At 41.2% G+C, this 21075-nt stretch overlaps 1 protein-coding gene across 1 annotated transcript; it reads left to right on the forward strand.

Moving 5' to 3' along the window:
- Window positions 1–535: 535 nt before the first annotated feature.
- On the forward strand, window positions 536–14706 carry LOC6578613 (protein suppressor 2 of zeste). The gene is given in 10 exon segments (XM_032730195.2): window positions 536–804; window positions 5597–5834; window positions 5973–6069; window positions 6163–6342; window positions 6866–7106; window positions 8266–10789; window positions 10792–10844; window positions 10846–10979; window positions 11070–11953; window positions 14411–14706. Coding segments are annotated over 9 exon segments (4362 nt in total). The 5' UTR covers window positions 536–804; window positions 5597–5671; the 3' UTR covers window positions 14497–14706.
- The last annotated feature ends 6369 nt before the right edge of the window (window positions 14707–21075 follow it).

Genomic DNA, 21075 nt, shown 5'->3' on the forward strand with positions numbered 1-21075 from the left:
AACAACAGCGAAGCTCAGGCAGCGACGGTGGCAGCGGCAGAGGCAGAGACAGAGGCGAATTCACGATAATTATAAACGCCAAGGCCAATACGTAGCTGGCACGATTGACGACGACGGCGACGTCGCTGCCGACGCTAGCGTCAATGCAGACGCGTTAATCTCTCATTTGACAGTTGAATTCAATTAAAAAAGGCACCCACACACGCACGCACACACATACAGACAGGCAGGTACGCAACGCACAGCCACCCCAAAAAGGTAAAGGCGTCGCAACATACACAAAACATACACGAGCCGCGACACGAAGCGTTCGTGCCGTTGCCGAACAGCCGAACGTCGTAGTGGCAGCCAATCAAGCCTCACAACAGCCGCAGGGTGGGCGGTACAGCAATGGCGCGAAACGGCAACAGAGCGTCTCTTTGTCTCGCTTGCGCTCGAGCTCTCGCTCTCACGACGAGCTCTCATGCGCCGACGCGACGAACGCATGGCAGACAGCGCAGTGCCGAAGTCGTTGGCAGGTCTAATCAGAATCAGTCTTTGAACAGTTTTCGTGCCGTGCACTTTGCGGACGGAGTAAAGTAAATTTTTAACGCTGTCAGCGCACAAGAGAGACAGTGAAAGAGCGATTCAGTGTGCGAGTGTGAGAGACAGGGAGAGAGAGAGAGCATTTTAAATCTCAACCGCTGTTCGTGATAATAAAAACGTGTATGAGAAATCGATAAGAGTAGCAGCAGCTGAAGTGAAAGAAGCGCACACAAACACAGAGCGCCCATGCTGTTTGTGTGAGTCGGCAAGTGCTATAAAGTAAGCAGAAGAAGAAGAGTTCATCATTTGGTTTGAATCGATTTATATGCTTATGAGTAAAATTGATTTCCATCCCAGTGCAACTCGTGAAGCCGGTAAACCAAATACGTGAATTAACGCATTGCTACATTGTAAACAAATTGCGACGTAGTTTGGCAAACGCTTGGAAAAACTACGGTGTGTACATTTCTAATAAGAAAAATTTCACTTTGCTTTTGATTGCGCGGCGAGCGCGGCGAAATGTAACGAAAAGTAAATTCATGTTCGTGCTACTACTATACACAGCTTTGGTGTGTGTGTGAAAATTTTGTAAACACACGTACACGTGACAAGTGCGTTTGCGTTTGTGTTTACGAATATGCGTATGTGTGAGTGTTGTTGTCGTATTGGAATTTTCGTCGTCGCCGTCGCCGTCGCCGTCGCCGTAGCTGCCGCTGCCAATTCGAAATAAAAACCGAAACTAAAACTGCGGCGAAGGCGAAAATACGCGCGCGCAAATTGTAGAAAGTTTTGTTTTGGGATTTGATTGTGCCGCTGTTACGCTCTCCCCACAGCCCACAAGGGGCGGCTGTCGCTGCTGTCGGTGCTGCCGCTCTCTCGCCGCGGCGAATAGATACAAATTGGTGTCTTCGTTGCTTCGTGTGCTCGTTTCGCCTCAATTGCGCGGCGAGTACCGAATGCGAGTACGAACGAAACGTAGCCAGCGCTCGCACATAGCATTTGAATTTCGTGCATTGCTTTCAGTTGTATTCTCAGCGGCTGCTGTTGTGGACAATACCGCACGTGCATAACGCAAGTAAATTTCATTCGATCACATATACAAATTGTACGCTGTGTCGCCGCGTCTCTCGTCATCATCGGCAAAGCTTGTTGCGTGCGCGTCGTGTCTCTAACTGTGCATGAGTGTATGCGTGTGTGTGTGTGAGTGTGAGTGTGTGTGTAGCAACCACCCTGTGAACTGTTGTTGTAAAGTGCGCTCGTGCCGGCGCCAGTTGCTGCTGCTGTTGTGGCTGTTGTTGTTATTATAGCTTCGCTTCGTTTCGTTTCGATAGCGATAACAGCGAAGCGGCGAAGTCTGTGCAAGCTGTGGCCATTTCGTCACTGTCAGCGTGTGTGTGTGAGTGGGTGTGTGTTGGTGTATTGTTATGAGCCTTGCTCGTAAACTAATACGTCAGCGGCATTGAAGACGTCATCAATGTTGTCAATTGTCCACCCATAAGCCACCCACTAAGACCGGCACTGTGAGCCACTTTAGTCTAACACTTTGAGTGTGTGAGTGTGAGTGAGCTTGTGGGTGTGTGTGGGTTGGGCGTGGGCGTTGATGAATGGCTCTGCTAGTGTTTGCTTTGCGTCCACCTTCTCATTATCCTTAGCAACGTTTGCATTTTCTATATAAAACTGTGTCCAGCTTCCGCTGTCTCTCTCTTTCGCTTTGTCCCCCTCTTTCAGCCCTCCTTTTGGCTGTTGCTAACTCTATCCTTGTGCCCACTTTGACTTAGTTTGCCCGCTTTTGTTTTTGCTGTCTTCCTTTTTGTTCGCTTTTTGTTTAGCTTGTTGTTTATTTTTTTTTTAATTTTGTTTTTTTTTTTTGCTAGCATCGCATCGCATCGCAGCACAGCTTCACTCTCTTGTTGTTGTTGCCGTTGTCATTGCTGCCGCCTATTTCGTCTTGCCTTTTACAAGCTGCTTTCGTGCCAGTTTCGCGTGAGCGTGTGACGTACAAAAGCAGAAACATGTCAAAGGCAAACGGGGCAAAAACAAAATGAGAAAAAGAGAGACAGAAAAAAAGTGGGCTGCGCATTTGCGGGCCAAGGCGACTTTTATTTGCCCTACAGTTAGATTTACAGCCTTTGCTTGGGTAGCAGCTGGACGAATCCTAGATTGGCTTAAGACTTGGGTTTTAATATAAAACTAACTTTTTTATGTATGACCATTGCGAACTGAAACTCTCTCAGGAAATATACTATATGAGTTTAGCGCAATGGAATTATATATTTGAGCTAAAAAACTAATAAAGATAAGATATATTGAAATGAGTAAGACTAAAAAATAGCTATACTGATTAAATATACATAGTTATATTATAATTATTATCAACTATATGAATAAGCAACATATTTTGAAGCTAATGAACGATCATTTTAATTGAGCATGTATTATATTAAAGCTAATCTAAGAGGCGTATGGTTTACTACTTGAAGCTTTATAGATCTCCATATGCTTATAACATTTTGGGAATATAATATGAAATTTAAAAGATTCGCTTGTTTGAGTTTCTTTTCAAGTACTTGTACAAGTACAGATACTTTAAGTAGGGGCTACAGAATATTTGAAAGAAAAGATGGATAAAGAGTTTGCATAGATTGGTAGATAGCTTGCTGAATGGTCAGTTATGTATATAGATAGCTAGATAGAGGTACTGTACAAATCGTGTAATATAGGTAGAAGGACAGAATAAATAAAGTTGAGAGATGAAAAGGAAGGATATATATCTAACTACGTATAGATAGATATCTATGTTTAGAGATACTGATACATACACATCAATGTGTGAAAAGTCTACTCATTTATAAATGTCTATGATTATCGTAGACGCTTTTGACTCTATAGTAGATACTAAGTTAGAAGATATATGTATATATATTTAACTCGAAAAGTAGAAGAATATAATAAGTGTATATTTGGTAGATTGAGAGATCGATACGTTATATCTAGTAACATAAGTTTGATATTTGGAGCCTATGCTGCAAAGATCTAAGGCTTATTATATTCTAACCTCTCCAACATTAGTAGTTTTCTAATTCCTATTGCCCAGAGTACAATAATATAACTAACTAAAATTTTATAAAATTGTTTGCTACTTTCAAATGGATTTTTAGGCCTTGCATTGTAAACATATTTCAACAATTATGCTATGAATAATATTTGACCATGTGTAATATTATATTTCATACATACATACATACATCAGCCGATTTAGCCTCTTAACTATGCTAATTTGACACCGAAAGCAACTTAATTGCAGACAAAACAATTAGGACTAGTTCCTAAAAGCTCTAACAACAGCACATTAGATGTATGGGTATGAGTGTGCATGTGTGTATATGTGTGTGCATGTATAAATGTATTTCCACACATTAACATGACATTTGCTGCTGCTGCTGCTGTTTTTGTTGTTCCATTCAAATCTCATCAACTTGATGTGGCATACATATTCTTCCTCTTTGCTCTATGCCTATGTCGCTGCCTCTGCCGCTGTCTCTGCTGCTGCCTCTGCTGCTGCCTCTGCGTTTGCTTCTGACTCTGCCTTCGCCTGTGCTTCTGAATCAAGCCAACCTGCTGATCCAACTCGCTGCCCACATCGTAATTATCATCATCATCATCATTATCGTCATTATTATTATTATGATTATCAACTCTGACTCTGTGTGCGTGTGTGTGTGTGTGTGTGTAGGGCATAGCAAGAGCGTAATTTTCGTACTTTATTCGTTTGCACAACGAAAGACGAAGTCGAAGACGTCGGGCGCAGACGAAGGCGAAGATGAAGACGTCGGGCGAACTCAACAGCGAAGGCAGCGAAGTCGCCGACGAAGACGAAGGCGAAAAACCTAAAACTAGATTCAAGTACAAAACATCGTCGAGTGCGCTGAGTGTGTGTGCGGGCATGTGCGTGTGTGTGTGTGCGGAAGGTTGTGTGTCGGATGCCCTCTGTGTGCAGCACAAAGGGCGTCGCTTGTAAGCCCAGTAGCGCCCCTTAGCCCCCCTTTGCACCCACCTTTGCCTTAATGTGCGCCGCATATGAGTTAGTTTTTTTTGTTCTTTTTATATACATAAGTGTGCGTGTGTGTGTGTGTAGTTTTTTTTCTTTTTTGGCATTGTTCCGATTCATGGATGGCTGATTTACTAGTTGAAAGTGCTGCGTCTGACGTTGCCAGATCTTTTTGTGGCAGCCACAGTTGCAGTTGCAGTTTTGCTACATTGCTACATAGATATAAAGTTTTAGATACATATTTATATAAATGTGTGTGTGTGTGTTGGGCTTTTGTTTGACAAACGAGACGAGTCGAGTCGAGAGACCTAGAGCGACCCAACCACATTCATGTCGCTGGGTGTTGATGATGGTTGTTGCTGTGATTTTTGCTTTATGTTGTTTCTCACAGTTGGTTGTTGTTTTGTTTTTACCTTTGTTTTGGTCTGTGTGGCGCTTCTTCTGGTGAAGGCAAAGCTTCAGTCTGATCTTGTCGCGCTGCTCTTTGGTGTTTGCTTGCCCCCAGATCTAACAGCCTTATAAAGCTTGTAGCATCGTTAATATGTCTAAATATTGCATATGATGTCAAAGGTTCGAACTCTAGTGAAAAATCTGCGTATTTCTCTTCTATTTTGTAAATAATTATTCAGACCTAACAGCAGTATAAACCTTGTGGTATCATTGAGCTGTCCAAACATTGCAAGCCTTGCTTGGCAACTACATAAAGCTTCTAAGGTTTCTTGAGATATTATAAGACCTAACTGGGCTATTTATTATCAAGATTTCAACACCAAAAATAATTTATATATCAACTATATTGTTTCTGAGAACCAAGCTTCCAAGTCATATTTCTCTCTGCTCTCTATCATAAGACCTTCCAGCTTTATAGCTATCTTGATCGATCATTAAGATGTCTAGAGTCTCTTAAAAATAACGCTCGAACTTTATTTAAGATATAGTTCTAGCTTTTGTCTCTTTTACACATATTTGCTTCAGCGTAATTTGTAACTAATTTCTTGCTCTTCTTCTTATTCTTCTTCACAGGACATGTTAGCATCTAAAACATTCTAAACTATTCAAAAGAGGCTATCATTACATATACACACACGCACAACAAAAATGCAAATGAAAATGGAAAAACCAGCGCAGTTACACAAACTGCAATCTACGGAACGCACTGGTTCCGCACGACAGCTGAGCCAGTTCAATGAACAGTTCACCTGTCACATATGCCGAGGCTATATGATAGATCCAACAACAGTGGACAATTGCTATCATACATGTAAGTGAAGCAAAAGTGCTTAATATATAACTATATAGATGCTTATGCTGTAGATAAATATATACATACATATATCTATCTCTATATATATATCCATATACTATCTGTACAACCCACTTTGATTGTCATTCTCTGCAGATTGCCGCAGCTGCATTCTGAAGCATTTGCTGCGCGATGTTTACTGCCCACAGTGCAAGTCGAGCGGGGGCAAACATATCAGCGAGGATAACCTCAGGTAGGTGTTGCAACACCTCTTCTCCTACTCTCCCCCATCCCCCTCACTCCCCAATCTTGGCTTTAACAACTGTCGCGCCTCGTTCTCTTGCAGATCCGATGACACTTTGCGTGCGCTGATTTATAAACTGGTGCCGGGTCTCTATCAGCGCGAATGCGAACGTCTAGCTGAGTTTAAGGAACAGCACCAGGAACTGGCTGCCGAGGAGGATTTGCTGCACAAGTCGTCCAGGGAACAGCAACAGGAGTTCTTTTCGCCTGGAGAGCCTATTAGGTATGTCAATGTCAACTTTTCTTGCTTGAATAGAAAATAGGTTTTCTTTGTTATATCTAAGCTCATTTAATGTTTCAAATTTTGTTTTTACTTTTTCCTTGACAAAATTATATTATTCTTTATATCAGTTAACTCTTAAGTTTTATTGACAGTCAAAAGTAACCATTTCCTTATCAAGAAATAAAAGAAATGATCTAAAGTTAATAGTAAACGAATGATATGAGATCAAGAAGAAGTCTGAGAAATGAGAAAAAATGGGGTATTCTTAGGTTTTCTTTGACTTTCTTCGTTTTTCCCTTAAATTCATAACTAATTTATGTATATATAAGAAAGAACGATGTTTAAAGCTCAACTAGATAAGTTTCTTTCTTCATTTCACATTGCTATTTCTTCATTCTTTCACACATTTTCCTTTTAGTGCTTAAGTTGCTTGTAATATTGCCTGGTAAATCTCTAATATGCCAAGACCCTCTCATTTAATTATCTACGTTTTTCTCCTTTTCCGCTCTCTTCCCATATACAGTCTATCGCTGGAATATCATCCGGCTACACTCAAAAATTGCGGTTCAACCGAAAAGCCGCCCATCTGCTATCTGCAGTGCCCCGCCAATCTGAGGGTTGTGCATCTGCAGCGTTTCCTCTGCTCCAAGTACGACATCGATCCGGAGAATAAACACGTCGAGGTCGAGGTCACGTATGAGGATGAGGTTTTGCCGCTCAACTTTACGCTCATGGATGTCGGCTATTGTTACCACTGGCAGCGGGTGAGTTCTCAAACTTTGTTTTGCTTTTTGGGAGATTAGAAAGAGAAGGGGATGGGAAGGGAAGGGATGGTACAGGATGGGATGGTACGGTATGGTATGGTATGGTATGGTATGGCATGGTATGGCATGGGCTCGATTGGGATGGACTGCAATGGGCAGGGGGGGATAAGTAGAAGGTTGATTTGTTTTGTCTGAATTTGGCACTTAAAATTAGCCGCTGGCAAATCGAATTGTGCCGCTAGTTTAGCGTCCATTCCATAATGCCGATTCAGGGTGTAGAGCAGCCACCATAAGGTCGATTATATAGTTGATTAACTCTGCCGTAGCCATATGAACTCAGCCTAAAGAGTAGCTACCTACATGAGACTTGGTGCACTCTTTTTGCAATGGAATTTTCTTGTATACAAATTATGGGTTGTCTTAAGAAAACAGAACTTAAAAACAGATTCGGGTTTAGAGTGGAATAAGTTAACTAGATTGATCCGCTATACATATATTTATCGATATAAATGTTGAGCTCTTGTTCCTAGAACAGCCGTATGTTTAAGTACTTGGATCTACAAAAAATATAGTTCAGGTTAGATAAGCTTATTAAAAGTTGAAATCTATTAATTGGATTCAAATAAGAGATAGAAAGATAATAATGATAAGAGATAGAAAGATACAGATTTCTATATAGATTAGATTGATAGATAGACAAAGAGATAGATAAATAGGTAAATAGATAGATAGACTGATACATAGATAGATGATAGAAAGATAGATAGATAGAGAGATAGATAGATAGATAGATAGAGAGATAGATAGACAGATGGATAGATAGAAGGATAGATAAATATATAGATAGATGGATAGATAGATGATATATAGATATATACAGAGAGAGATAGATAGATAGATAGAGATATGTAAAGATGTATCTATGATTATATTTTATAAAAATTTGCAAGTTGGAAATGTCAAGCATTATGATACACGCCCGCTGGGGGCGTGGCAAACATAGAAAACACTCCAATCTTTTGCATTTTTCAAACTAGCTTGCGGCAATTCCTATATAGCTTCGACTAGATTGTTGATAGACGTTTAGCAAAATCCTTCAATATTTTCCTCATTTCCATTTTGCATTTTCTATTTGGTTTTTCGCTTGATTATCACACAGCATGCGCCCATGGCGTTTCGCTATAGAATTCTGCTGCACGAGCGCATTGAAACAAAAAACGATGAGAGCAATTTGTCAAAGGTTAAACGGGATATTGAATCGAATGTCGCTGTGGCAGCCACAACAAAGCCCAGCAAATCGGTGACCTTTGCCGATGAGTTGCCGTTGCATGCGACAAGCAAGACGCGCAGCAAAGCCAACAACAACAACAACAGCAGCAGCAACAATAACAACAACAACAGCACAAAGCTAGCCAAGACCAAGCGTCAGTCGGCAGGAGGCAAACGCGAGTTGGAGGAGGCGGCAGCAGCGCCAACAAATTTTAAGAGTTTGCGCAGCAATGATATGCGCTACAGCGACTATGGCGTGGTCAACAACAACAACAACAACAGCAACAGCACCAACTCCTCCTCAGCTGCGCCGCTGCTGCATGTCAAGAGCGAACCAGAACCAGAGCCAGAGCTGACTAACAACAACAACAACAACAACAGTAGCAACAACAATCTCTCGAATCTCAATATTGTTGTCAGCATTCCTCAATCGCAGCTGAGCAAATCGACAGCAAATTACGGCGATGAAGGCGCCTTCGAGCTGAAGACAGCGAATAAGAAATCGACGCCGCCCTCGCAACCGCTCAAACTGAAAATCGAGCTGAACAGCATGACGACAAAGCTAACGCTGCCCCGGTCGGCAGAGCCGCGGCTGGAGAGTGCATCGGCGGCGGCGGCGGCGGCATCGGTGCAACAGCAAGTGGATCTGGAGACATATGTGAAGAATATTGGCCTGAAGCCCATTGAGCCTGTGCAGCAGGAGGCGCTCAAGTACAGTCCGAATGCGTCGCCCATGTCGTCGAGCAGCTGCTCCACCAATGGCTCCAATGGCAGCGCAACCATCAGCAACAGTTGCTCGTCCTCCTCATCGTCGTCGCATCGCAAGCGCAAAAAGAAACACTCGAAGGAGCCAAAGGATGCGAACGGTAAACGCAAGAAGCTGCATGCGATGATTAGCTCCCAGACCGATGGCAAGATGAAGATGAAGATCACAACAACACACAATCACAAGGCGCACAAATTGGATCTGAAGCGATCCCATTCTCTGGCTGGCGGCGAGCTGGTCTCGCTCAAGCAGCTGCAGCTGGAGGAGCAACCAAAGGCGGCAACAGCAGCAAATGTAGCAACAGCAGCAACAGCAACTAAGGAAGATGCTCTGAATCGCACGCTGGGCGAGGAATCGCGCAGCATCAACAGCCTGATGACAGCCAGCAACAATTGCAGTGCGGCGGCAGCAACAGTTGCTGCCGAGCCGGCGCTCAAGTTGCCCGCCTCGCCGCCGCTGCCGCCCAGCCTATTCAAAGGCTTCAATGCAACGGCAACAGCAACAGCAACAACTAGTGCAGCAACTGCAACACCAACAGCAACAGCTACACCAGCAACAGTTGCTGCCAGCAAGCCAACCAAATTGGCCAAACCGCCGCTGCCTAGCAATCACAATAGCAATCGTAAGCCGAGCGCCATGCAAGCGCCACATTTTCTCGTGCCGCAGTCGCCGCTGCGGCAAGCATTGCCGCCGCACATGCAACGCTATCACTCAGCGGCGCCCAGCTCCATTGCCAGCGCGGCCAACAAGCAGCCGAAGCGCGCCTTGTCGCTGGACGAGAGTCAGCAGCAATTGCTGGCCAAGCAGCCGCGCCTGGACTACCAGCAACAGCAGCAACAGCAACAATTGCATTGCTTCAACCCTGTTGCTGCCAGGCTGAAGAACAATGTCTATGCGCCGCCCATGCTCATGCCGCAGCTGTGCCCCACCGGACGCAGTGTGACCATAACGCCGCGGCCACGCAACGTCCAGAGCTATGCCTATGCCGCGGACAGCGGACTGGAAATAGTGCGTCTGGGTGCGAGTCCGGGGCTAACGGCAACTGTTGCTGGTGCACGGCTGATGGGTCCGCCGGCCAGCTTGCCACGGCAGCCCGCCAAGCGTGCCACAAATGCGGCACAGTCGGCGGCATCGCCGCCGTTGACCATGCCGGCCATGGTCAAGTCGCCGCCATTGTCTGTGACGCTGAGCGCACAGCGAGCGGGCAACAACAACAGCAACATGAACAACAGCAACAGCAGCAACAACATCAACAACAACAGCAACAATGTTGCTTATCGCACATCGCCGCCTGCTTTGATCAATCTGCGCAATCCGACGACGCACGCAGCCTTTGCAGCTAAATCAAATGCTGCAGCAGCAGCAGCAACGGCCAAAAAGGCAGCAACTGTTGCCGCAGCAGCAGCAGCAGCAGCAGCAGCAAGCAGTCAAAGCAAAGCCAATGGCTTGGCGCTGCTGGACAAGTCGAAAACAAGTTTGCGTGAATTTCGGCCGCCGACAGCAGCAGCAACAACAACAACAACAACGGCAACAGTTGCAGCCAGCACGACAGCAACTGTAGCAACAGCAGCAACAGTCAAGGATGCTGACATACTTGATTTATCAGCAGGACGCAGCAGCAACAACAACAGCAGCAGCAGCAGCAGCAAACAAACAACTGCAGCAGCAACAACAACAAAGTTGGCGCCCACAACAGCAACAACATTAAGCAGCAACAACAACAGCAGCAGCAACAGTCTGGAGGCAGCCTTAAACAAAATCAAACAAAACATTTCCGCCAACAGCAACAGCAGCAACAACAACAACAACAACAGCAGCAACAACAACAATAGCAGCAACAGCAATGCTGCCGCCGCCGTTGTTGCCGCTGTGGCTGCAGCTGCTGCGGCTGCTGCTTCTGCTGCTGCTGCTGCTGCTGCTGGCGGCACCGGCGACGATCTACAAAATCTGCATATGCTCTCCGAGTCGGCGACGGCGCGTGAGAAAATCTCGATCAAGTGCGGCAATATCTATGAGAATAAGCCAAAGAATGCGGTGGTTCGGCCGCAGAATGCATCAGTGCGCAGCATACCAAATCCTTCAGCGTTGGCCTTTCGCAATCAGGCAACGCCGACGGCAACTACAACGGCAACAGCAACAGTTGCTGCTGCGGCTACTACTGCAACAGCAGTAGCCGTGGCCAAGCCGTTGACTGTTAAAGCCGAAGAGACGATCAAATTGTCAGCAGCAGCAACTTTATTAAGTCCCAGCAGCAGCAGCAGCAACAGCAATACGCCTGCTCCTGCGGCAACCTCACCGCGCGCTTTGAAGAAGGCAACAACAATTGACCAAGTTGCTGCCAATTTGAACATACGTGCCGAGGCTAAAGCCGCCGCAATGGCCGAGGAGGCGCCACTGGGTAGCAACACCAGCAGCAGCAACACCAACAGCAGCAACAATAGCAGCAGCAGCGGTAGCGGCAGTAACAGTGCAGCAGCAGCAACTGCAACAGAAAAGGCCGCAAGCAGCGTGGCCAAAACGGAAGTCAAGACGCCAGCAACAGCAGCAGCAACAACAACAGCAACAGCAGCAGCAACATCCACAATTTCTACAACAACAACGACATCAACAACAGCAGCGGCAGCAACTGTTGCTGCTGCTGCTGCCACGTTGTCGAGTCTGCCCGCACTTTCGCTACCCGCGCTGTCGCTGCCAAATGCTGCTGCTGCTGCCGCTGCCGCTGCTGCTGACAACGAGTCAATGTCAAAGCCGCCCGTTCAAATCGCCGCCACCGACACTTTGGCATCGGTGGCAAGTTCCGCTTAGTCACAAGGTAAGTGCAACATCAAAATGATATATATCTATATCAAGCAGTCAAAGTCACACACACACACGCACACACACACAACAAAAGACTGAGCGAAAAGATCTGCTGATTGCAATATTATTTGTATATAATTTTTACTTATATTCATCCATATACATACATATGTATATAGCATATATTCACTTCTATTCATAGGTATAATAAATGTAGATTTAGTTTCTTATTTGTTTATAAAACATACTCACACTTAGTCATATATTCATTTATAACCATATATGCATTAATTTATATTTACATTTGATTATTCACAATATGTATTTATTTACATATATAGACGTAAATCATATACATATAGATACATATATTTACTGATTCATATGTAATTTTACATATGTAATTTTCCTCATCGCACACTTGAATCACACGTTCACAGTGTATTCTATAAAACCTCAGATATACTCATTGTTATTCACTTGAATATTGCTTATATAGAGTCAACTATTCCATATAATATTTACAATTTTTACTCATGAAAAAACTTGTCTGTCTATAGCATATTCGCGCACTTATTCATTTCTGTAATACAATTTTTACATTTGAATAAGGCTTTATACTTTATTTATTGTATATATGTAAGAATGATTTACTTATAACAAATATTATCTGATTTTATATATTGGCCTCTGCTCACCTTTAAAATATTTATATATCTATGTATACCAATCTTACACTAACTCTATCTTAGCTGAATTTTTCTATTATTCTCAATTTAATATTGAGGTTGTTTTTGTTTATAGTCTTCCACTGATTTGGTGGACTTTTATATATCCTAACATAGATTATTTCATATCGGACAGATTTCTAGATACTTAAAATTATATATTTATAGATAAGGTAGACTTAGACAATCTAAAATAGATTTTTGCACAACCGATAGACAATTTGTACATATCTTCAGCTTTAACATTAAACATTATCAAATACACTTTGGCACAATTTTAAGACTTTATAATTCCTGAGCCTAGCTTAAATACCTTTTAGATAACTTAGTTTTAATGGCTCGGCTCCAGTTGTTGTTTTTCCCTCTTCAGTTTTCTATTGTTGTTAGCTGTTGCTTAACTTCTCATTGCTTTGTATTCTCTATATGTATATGTATTTTCTTTTTGGCGCGTTTCCCACACTCAACCCAAAAAAAAAAAAGAGATAAAAAAAAAATAAGCAGAAGAGACTCAAATTATACAAATTACATTTCGTGTTTGCGCGTTTTCTGCTGCTTGTTTTTGTTGCTCGGTTTTTTCTTTCTTTTCGTTTTGCTTCTGCTTGTGCCTTTGCTTTCCTCTTTCGTTTTTCGTTTTTCTCAAGTAGTCATTATACACAAAAAACATTTTTTTCTTTTTTTTAGCGGGCAATGCTCGTCAACGTGTGTCTTTCACGTTAGACTCAGCTCTAGCTAGCTCTGACTCCCTTCCCCCACCATTCACTAACACGCTCTTCCTGCTTGACCCCGCTCTCACACTCACTCTCTTTCTTTTAGCAAGCGTTTGCTTATAAAATGTGCGTCTTCAGTACTAACTGAGGCTCCAGCTAGCTTTGTCTTCCTCCCACGCCTTTGGCTTCCTGCCTGTGCCACTCTCACACTCACTTTTGTTGTTGGCGAGCATTTGCTAGCGCTCTAGCAAGCTTTGACTCCCTCCCATCCCTTTGCCTTGCTCAGCACGCTCTTCCTGTCTGTGCCACTCTCACACTCACCAAATTACTCTCTTTTCATTAGCGAGCGTTGCTTGTATAAATACGCAAAGCGTCTTCAAATTGTGCATCAGCCTAGCTAACTTTTCATCCCACCCTCAGAATTGCTCTGCCTTCGAGCTCTCTACCTGCCTGCCTGTGGCCCGCTCCCACTCTCAGCCTTTTTTTGGGTGAACATTTTGCTAGTCTAGCTTGATTGCTAGCTTTATCTCCCTCCCTCGCTTTTGCCTGGCACAGCGCACTCTTCCTGCCTGTGCATTGCCTGTGCCCCTCTCCCACTCTCACGCACACATACTCTTTTCGTTTGGCGAGCAATGTTAGGCTACCTCTAGCTTTGTCTCCCGCTCGCCCCTTGCGCTCTCTTTGGTGCTTTGGTTGGTCATTCGTTAATTCGCGAAACGATACGTTCATTTCTTATGCTGGTTTTATTTATGCCGTTATCATACACACACACACACACATACAACAACAATAACAACAACAACAATAGCTCATTATATTTGTAGTTGCTTTCAGTGCTAAATTTGTATTCTTTTTGCTTGCCTTTTTAATGAACAGCAGCAGTGCCCAGCATACATCGATTCACTCGCTCACTCTCTCACTCACACACACACTGGTACACTCTTGCTTGCCTCGCACATTACATCATTTTGTTGGTATTTTCAAGCATGAATAACAATTTACATTCTTCTCGTACTTGTACAATTTGAAATGCAGCGTTTCTTTGGATGTGCGGCACGCAAATGTATTTGGTGGCGCCACTCGAGAGTCTGCAAGGCAATCAGAACTCGAACGCAAATTGATGGAACAACAACAACCGCAACAACAACAATAAGACGTGCCACTGCAATTAGCACAATGAGAAGCGCAAAGAGCGACCGCAACTTGAAGTGACTCGACTAGACGCGACTGCAGCGGCGCGTAAGCCTTACATGAATACAAAACTATAATCATATATACCAAATAACAAGATATAAGATACAAGATACACACACACGCACACAGATACAAATGCAGATGATACAGATACAGACACACAGACACCGAGCGTTCGCATACACATGCAAATAATTGTGCAAATATTTGCGATTGGAATTAGTACGCGTCGAAATAAATTATAACCGTAATGGAAATATATGACTATAAATATATATATATGCAAATATAAATATAAAACGTATTTGTTGCTAACTACAACAACAGCAACAACGGCAACAGCAGCAGCAGCAAAAAAAGCTGACACAAAAATGCGAAATATAAATAAATAAAACACAGCGAGAGCTGCTTTTGTTGCTGTTGCTGTTTGGCATAGCAAAAAAAAAAAAAAAAACACAAAAAATGCGAACGAAAATTAATTATAAAATATCAGCGAAAAACACACACAGAAACAGAAACAGAAACGGCAAAAGAAACGCGCGCAGACCACATTGAATACGCTTACGATGTCAATTGAAATCGTTGGACTGAAAAACCTAAATAACAAAAAACAATTCGCAAAAAAACTAAATCGGGAACAACTCGTTGCTTTAGATTAGATATCTTTAAATTAAAGAAGGAAAACAAAAACAAGTTGAGAACGAATAAAATTTATTCACAAAGTAACTGAAAGACAAAAGCATAACAACAACAACAACAACATATACATACAAAGTGTTAAAAGATAGCGAAAACAACTCGCTGCACTCGGAACCCACTCAATAGGCAACTGCTTTAATCTATATAGAAACGAATTAGCAACTCAATTTAAATTGCTGATATTGGCTATAGAAGGAGAGAGAGAAAGAGAGATAGATGAGGAAAGTAACAAATACTATAGTTAAGAACAACCACGTTGATTGTGCACACAACTCATTATCAAAAGAGCAGAGAGCTAGGAGCAGGCTTACAATGGAAATTGACTAAATTCCTAACAAATAGCTTCATTTTGAAGACATTTTTAGTTACCGTTAAGCGCTAACTAGCAACTCGTTAACAAGTGCTTCTTAGAACTTAGGATCTACTCGTCGTCAACAAATAATCAATTTAATAGTGGATCAATTAGGGTTTTGTAACTCGCGGTTAAATGAAGAAACAAAGTTAAGCAAAGCTTGTTTAATCTACAAACAACTCGTTATAGATTGAGATATAAAGCAAATATGTTGTTGTATTTGGATTATTTTAAAGCGAATTCGAAAAACCTCGTAGCTTGAGCTTTAATTTGAATTCCACGTTATAGCGAGTGCTTCGATCTGAAGCGAATTGGAGCTTTTGAGCTAAGAAACAACTCTTAAAATGAGCATAAAATTGAAGCGAATTCGAATGGGTATAGCGAATACCAAGCGCCTCATTCATGATTAATCTATCTAACAAAGACACACTCGCTGTAACAATATGCTTAATTTTGAAGCGATTCCCACTCGCTAGTGAAACTCGTTAGGGATACTCGTTAGACATACTCGTTAGAGTCAGGATCACTTGTTAGAGTAAGACGTAGAGAGTTGTTGCTCTAGTTCTTCAGGGAAACTCCTTAGGGTAAATCCTTACTCAATTGACAACTTATCTTAAAAAACAGATGTGCAACAGATCAACTCGTTTATCTAGATAAAACACGAAAAAGGAACCATACAGATACAGATATAGTTATCACAAATCTACGAATTCCACAAAAAAATCGCTTCAATTGAAATGCCTGATGAGAAGGACAATTTTCCTTTTCAATAGACCAAACAGCGAACATACATACATTAAATAGACTTCAATGTGCCTATAGGGTATCCATTTGGCCTACCATATGAACGGAATCATTACACTACAGCTGATAAAAGACGAAAATCAAAATGCGAACAAGCGAAGGGCGTATATTTTGTGGCTTTGAATCAAAATCGCAGCACATCTAGAAATCATATAAATTATTGATATAAATTTGTTGTGAAAACGTGAAGCGAACTTAATCGGAAGTGTTTTTTTTTTTCTGTATCTATTTTTTTTTTTGTGTCTGCGGCGAAGTGTGAAGCAGGTTGTTGACGGCCGCGGCGCATTTTGGACTTTTAGATCTTTTTTTTTTTTTTTTTTTTTTTTTTTGGTGGTGTGTGTGAACAGTAGCCAACCCACATACATACACACACACACAGATAGACAGAGAGACAACATACAGTTAGAGAGCCACGCACGTTCGTTGAGGCGATAAAATTTTAACGATTTTGCTGAGCTGAGCGTGTCAAGCATAAAGATACGAAAATACAACAACTATACATATATATATATATAACTAAAATATACCAATATATATATATATAAATATATATACCCAAATATATATAGGTATTCAAATAACGTGTAGATACTTTATCGTATTTAGTGTTACGTTTAATTGCTGCACGAACTTTGTACATAAATTTAAATATCGAAGCTACAGAAACAACAGAAACAAAAACCGAAAATCGAACAGCAAAAACATTTATTTTTAAAGCTTCGACCAAAAAACAAACAAAACAAAACAAACACACAAAAACAATATAAACTAAAAATATATAAAAATCAAATGACTCGAAAAGTCGTTTTACGTGCTTATCGATAAATGTTGAAGTGCTTTAGCAACCGCTTATCGATAAATGTTAGCAAACAATACACTTAAGCATGGAACAGGTAAACTTATGAATCCATGACTAGAGCTTAAACAAGTAATTATCGATGGTTACATATATAAAGCGATTAAAATAATCGTTATCGATAAATTTCAAGCGTCTAATAACGTACTTTTAAGTTGTAAGCTAACCTGAAATAATCGCTAGCCGATCAATTTATAAACATGTATCGATAAATTTGCAAGCACTTAACCACAAGTAGTAATCGACCAATGTTTCAGCGCCTAAACAAACACTTATCGAAAAGGTGCAGTAGTACACATTGATCAAACATCGATTAACAGCGCTTAAGTAGAAACATTTATCGATAAACGCAAAAGCTTTAATGCATATAACAATAATTTAGCTACTTTTAGTATGTGTATTGTATTTCGTATATCGTATATTGGCGTCTATAACCTATATCCTACATAAATTATCGTCAACGTTTTGCTCTCGGTTTTTATCTGTTATTTCTATGTACATAAATTAAAAACAAATTGTATAAATATATATAAATAGTCAGGCTAGCGCTGCAATCGTTATCGTTATCGAGTTATAGATATTACAAATAAGTAGAAAAACCCAACAACCCCCGCGACATGTTGCAACCACCTTTTTGGTTCAAATTTGTTGAAAATTTACATAAGTCAAACAAACCCTCAAAATCTCCTTTGAGAGGCAGAAAAAACCTCCCCAAAATGTTTTCGATATCGATAACTTTCAGCATAGCCATGACAACTAAGCGAAATTATTGTAAAAATTCCTATAAAAAAAAATGAAATCAAAGAAAGAATTGCTAATTTATTTAATTTTTAATAAACTCACTTCGTGCAAAAAGAAAAATAATTTATAAGCTATATTATATTAAATTATATAAATGTTTGTTCCACTGAAATGTTTTAACTTTCATGCTGAAAATTAACTAAATTTACACAAGAGAAAACAAAAGAAAAACAAATTATAATAAACATAATACAATTATATATACATATATACATTTATTATAGTATATTTAGAAATCTGAATGTGTGCACATAAAAAAACATAAATTATAGAATATTAGATGCATATATATTATATACAGATATTATATTATTGTTAGACAAGTTCACACACAATGTAATCCACACACAAAATTTTAAGTTAAACAAATAAATTAGCTGATTTTCAAAATAAATTGAATGAATATTAATAATGATAATAATAAAAAAAACAAATTCACTCACAAATAGACAAATGCGGTTTTCTTTACTCTTTATGGGCCTTGATAAATCAGTGCAACGGAAGTGGGAGTGGGAGAAGGAGGCGGAAATGGAGCAAGAGCCGGAGACACAGGCGACGACAGAAGGTGTCGCTTATGCGGCTGTGAAGATATAGATATATACACACGTACATATATATAGATACCTTTGCAATATATGCGTATAAGAGTATCGGGTTACAGCTACATTTGCTGTTACAGTTAGTCGACGTTTTAGAGATGAGCGCGTGATAAGCTTTGGCAGCATACAAATTGCTTTCAGGTTGTTGCTTCAAATAGTTTAAATATTTAGTTGTATGATATGTATTATGATTTATAGGTATGTATACATTTTTTTTTTTTTTGCTTTAAATTTAAGAAATTTATTCAAGACTATCTATAAGTATCTATAAAGATCTTTTAATCTCTTTTTTTTTTTAAGATATTTGCTTATTTATGGAAGTTCAAATTTTAGCTTAATTTTTCTACTCTCACTCTGTTTAATGAAATCTATGTATCCAAATATTTCAAAAGAATTTTAATATATTTTTGCATATTTCTTACATTTTCACAATTGATTTACCTAACAGCGAGCTTAAAATCAAAGCTAAACTGGTCGACGCTTGAGCTCATTAGCAAAGTGTCCACTCTCTTGCTGCTCTCTATCTCCCACTCCCTCTCACTCAATACTTTCACACCAGTGGCATATCGAATCGTGTCACGCGCGCATCTCTTGGGCGAATAACCAAATGGCATTGTGGCAAACGATTGAGCGAGATAGGCGAGTGGGAGAGTGTGGGCGGTGAGTGGGGAGTGTGGAGTGTGGAGTGGGAACTACGGGTTGAGCGCGGGTCGAGCTGACTGTGGGCCCGTTGTCAGTTTTTCATTTGAAATTCCAACCCCCGCTAGGAAAACTGCACAGCCAGTGTCAAGGCAAAGTCCTGGGCGCGCTGCTTTACTTGTTGGCATTGCAGATTTCAACGCTTTTCATGGCTCAAGCAGAAGGGTAGACGACGGGGGAAGGTAGAAGGGCGCTGAACTGGCGAAGTGTGGGCCAGGACACTTGCCGGAAACATATGGCGGCACGCTAAAACCAAAGTCGTCGTTGTCGTTGTCGTCACACACACACAAACACACACACACATACACATACAATAATAGACAGTGGCACATGCATAATGCCAAAGCCACAGCCGCAAATACGTAACAACTGGCACGTGCCCGAGCTCGTGCCATAACCTTCAAGGCAATGACGAAAGTCGGGCGGGGCAGAGCGCGGCGAGAGTGGGCGAGTGAACAAGCGAACGGACGGGCAAGATGATGAGGACGAAGGCGCGAGCGAACGAACGAGCGAGGCCGAGGCCGAAGCTTTGCTGCTGTGGGTGCCGTTGTGATGTGCCTATGTGCATGTGTGTGTGTGTGTGTGTGTGTGCAGCTACTTGTTGTATTTTATTTGTTTGTCGTACTTTTATTAAAAACGAACGCTACCTAATCAGCAGCAAAATGTCGCACTTTACTGCACACACACACACATGCACAGAGGGAGAGAGAGAGAGAGAGAATTGAGTGCTGTAGAGTTTTGTATGGAGTGGGGGGGAATGTTTGGCTCGCCCGTTGCGAAAAACGAACTTATCAGCTTTTTGTTTTTGCCGGAGCTTTGCTAAAGTCGTCGCTTCATCCGGCCTTCGTTCGCCTGCAGTTAACTGTAACCCCCCGTCTGCCAGACAGCTTTGTTGTTGTTGTTGTTGTTGTTGCTATTGCTGCTGCTGATAAATAGCGGTTTCGCGTAGTTGTCGTCTTCTATGCTGTTGTTGTTGTTGGTGGCATTGGAACGTGCCCAGCTTTGCGATTTGCGATTGGTAAATTGGGTAATTGAAAACACTTAACCGTTATGATTTATTATCTATATTATACGCTCATTGCATACACATGCATGTGTGTATGTGTGTGTGTCGATTGCTTAGCACGCGCTGACACTATCTATATCCCTCTCTCTCTGACTCAGTGCATTTGCATTAAATTGTGCAATCTATTTGACTTACGTATGTATACATACATACATATACGTAGATTTTGTTTTTAGCTTCGTTTAATTGCAATTGTTATTAAAATCGCATCAATCAAATAGATATATCAGCTTTTTTTTGATGCCATTTGATGGATGTTTTCTGTCTGGCATTTAAAGCTGCATTTGTTGGGCAGTTACAGTTAGAGTTATATCACGCATATTCCTGTAGTAGATTTTTGCTATAATTTATGGCAGGTGAAAAAAGGTATTATTTGTGATTCTTTAACTTGTTCTATTGATTGTAAAGTTGATATTGATAGTGCTTTGGCTTGCTTACAGTCAAAAATAGTAACTATAAGTGAATCTTCAGATACTCGAATCATATACTGTATAGATCATACATAAGTTCTATATCACTATATGAGCTCTTTATACTGAGAAAATTGAGCTGAAAGGAAAATCGTATGAAAATAGACAGGCCTAGGCGTGGCCTATTCCCATCCATCTTCTTTTGATTAATGACAAAGGT

This window comes from Drosophila mojavensis, unplaced genomic scaffold, assembly GCF_018153725.1.
Source record: "Drosophila mojavensis isolate 15081-1352.22 unplaced genomic scaffold, ASM1815372v1 contig_80, whole genome shotgun sequence".
NCBI lineage: Eukaryota > Metazoa > Arthropoda > Insecta > Diptera > Drosophilidae > Drosophila > Drosophila mojavensis.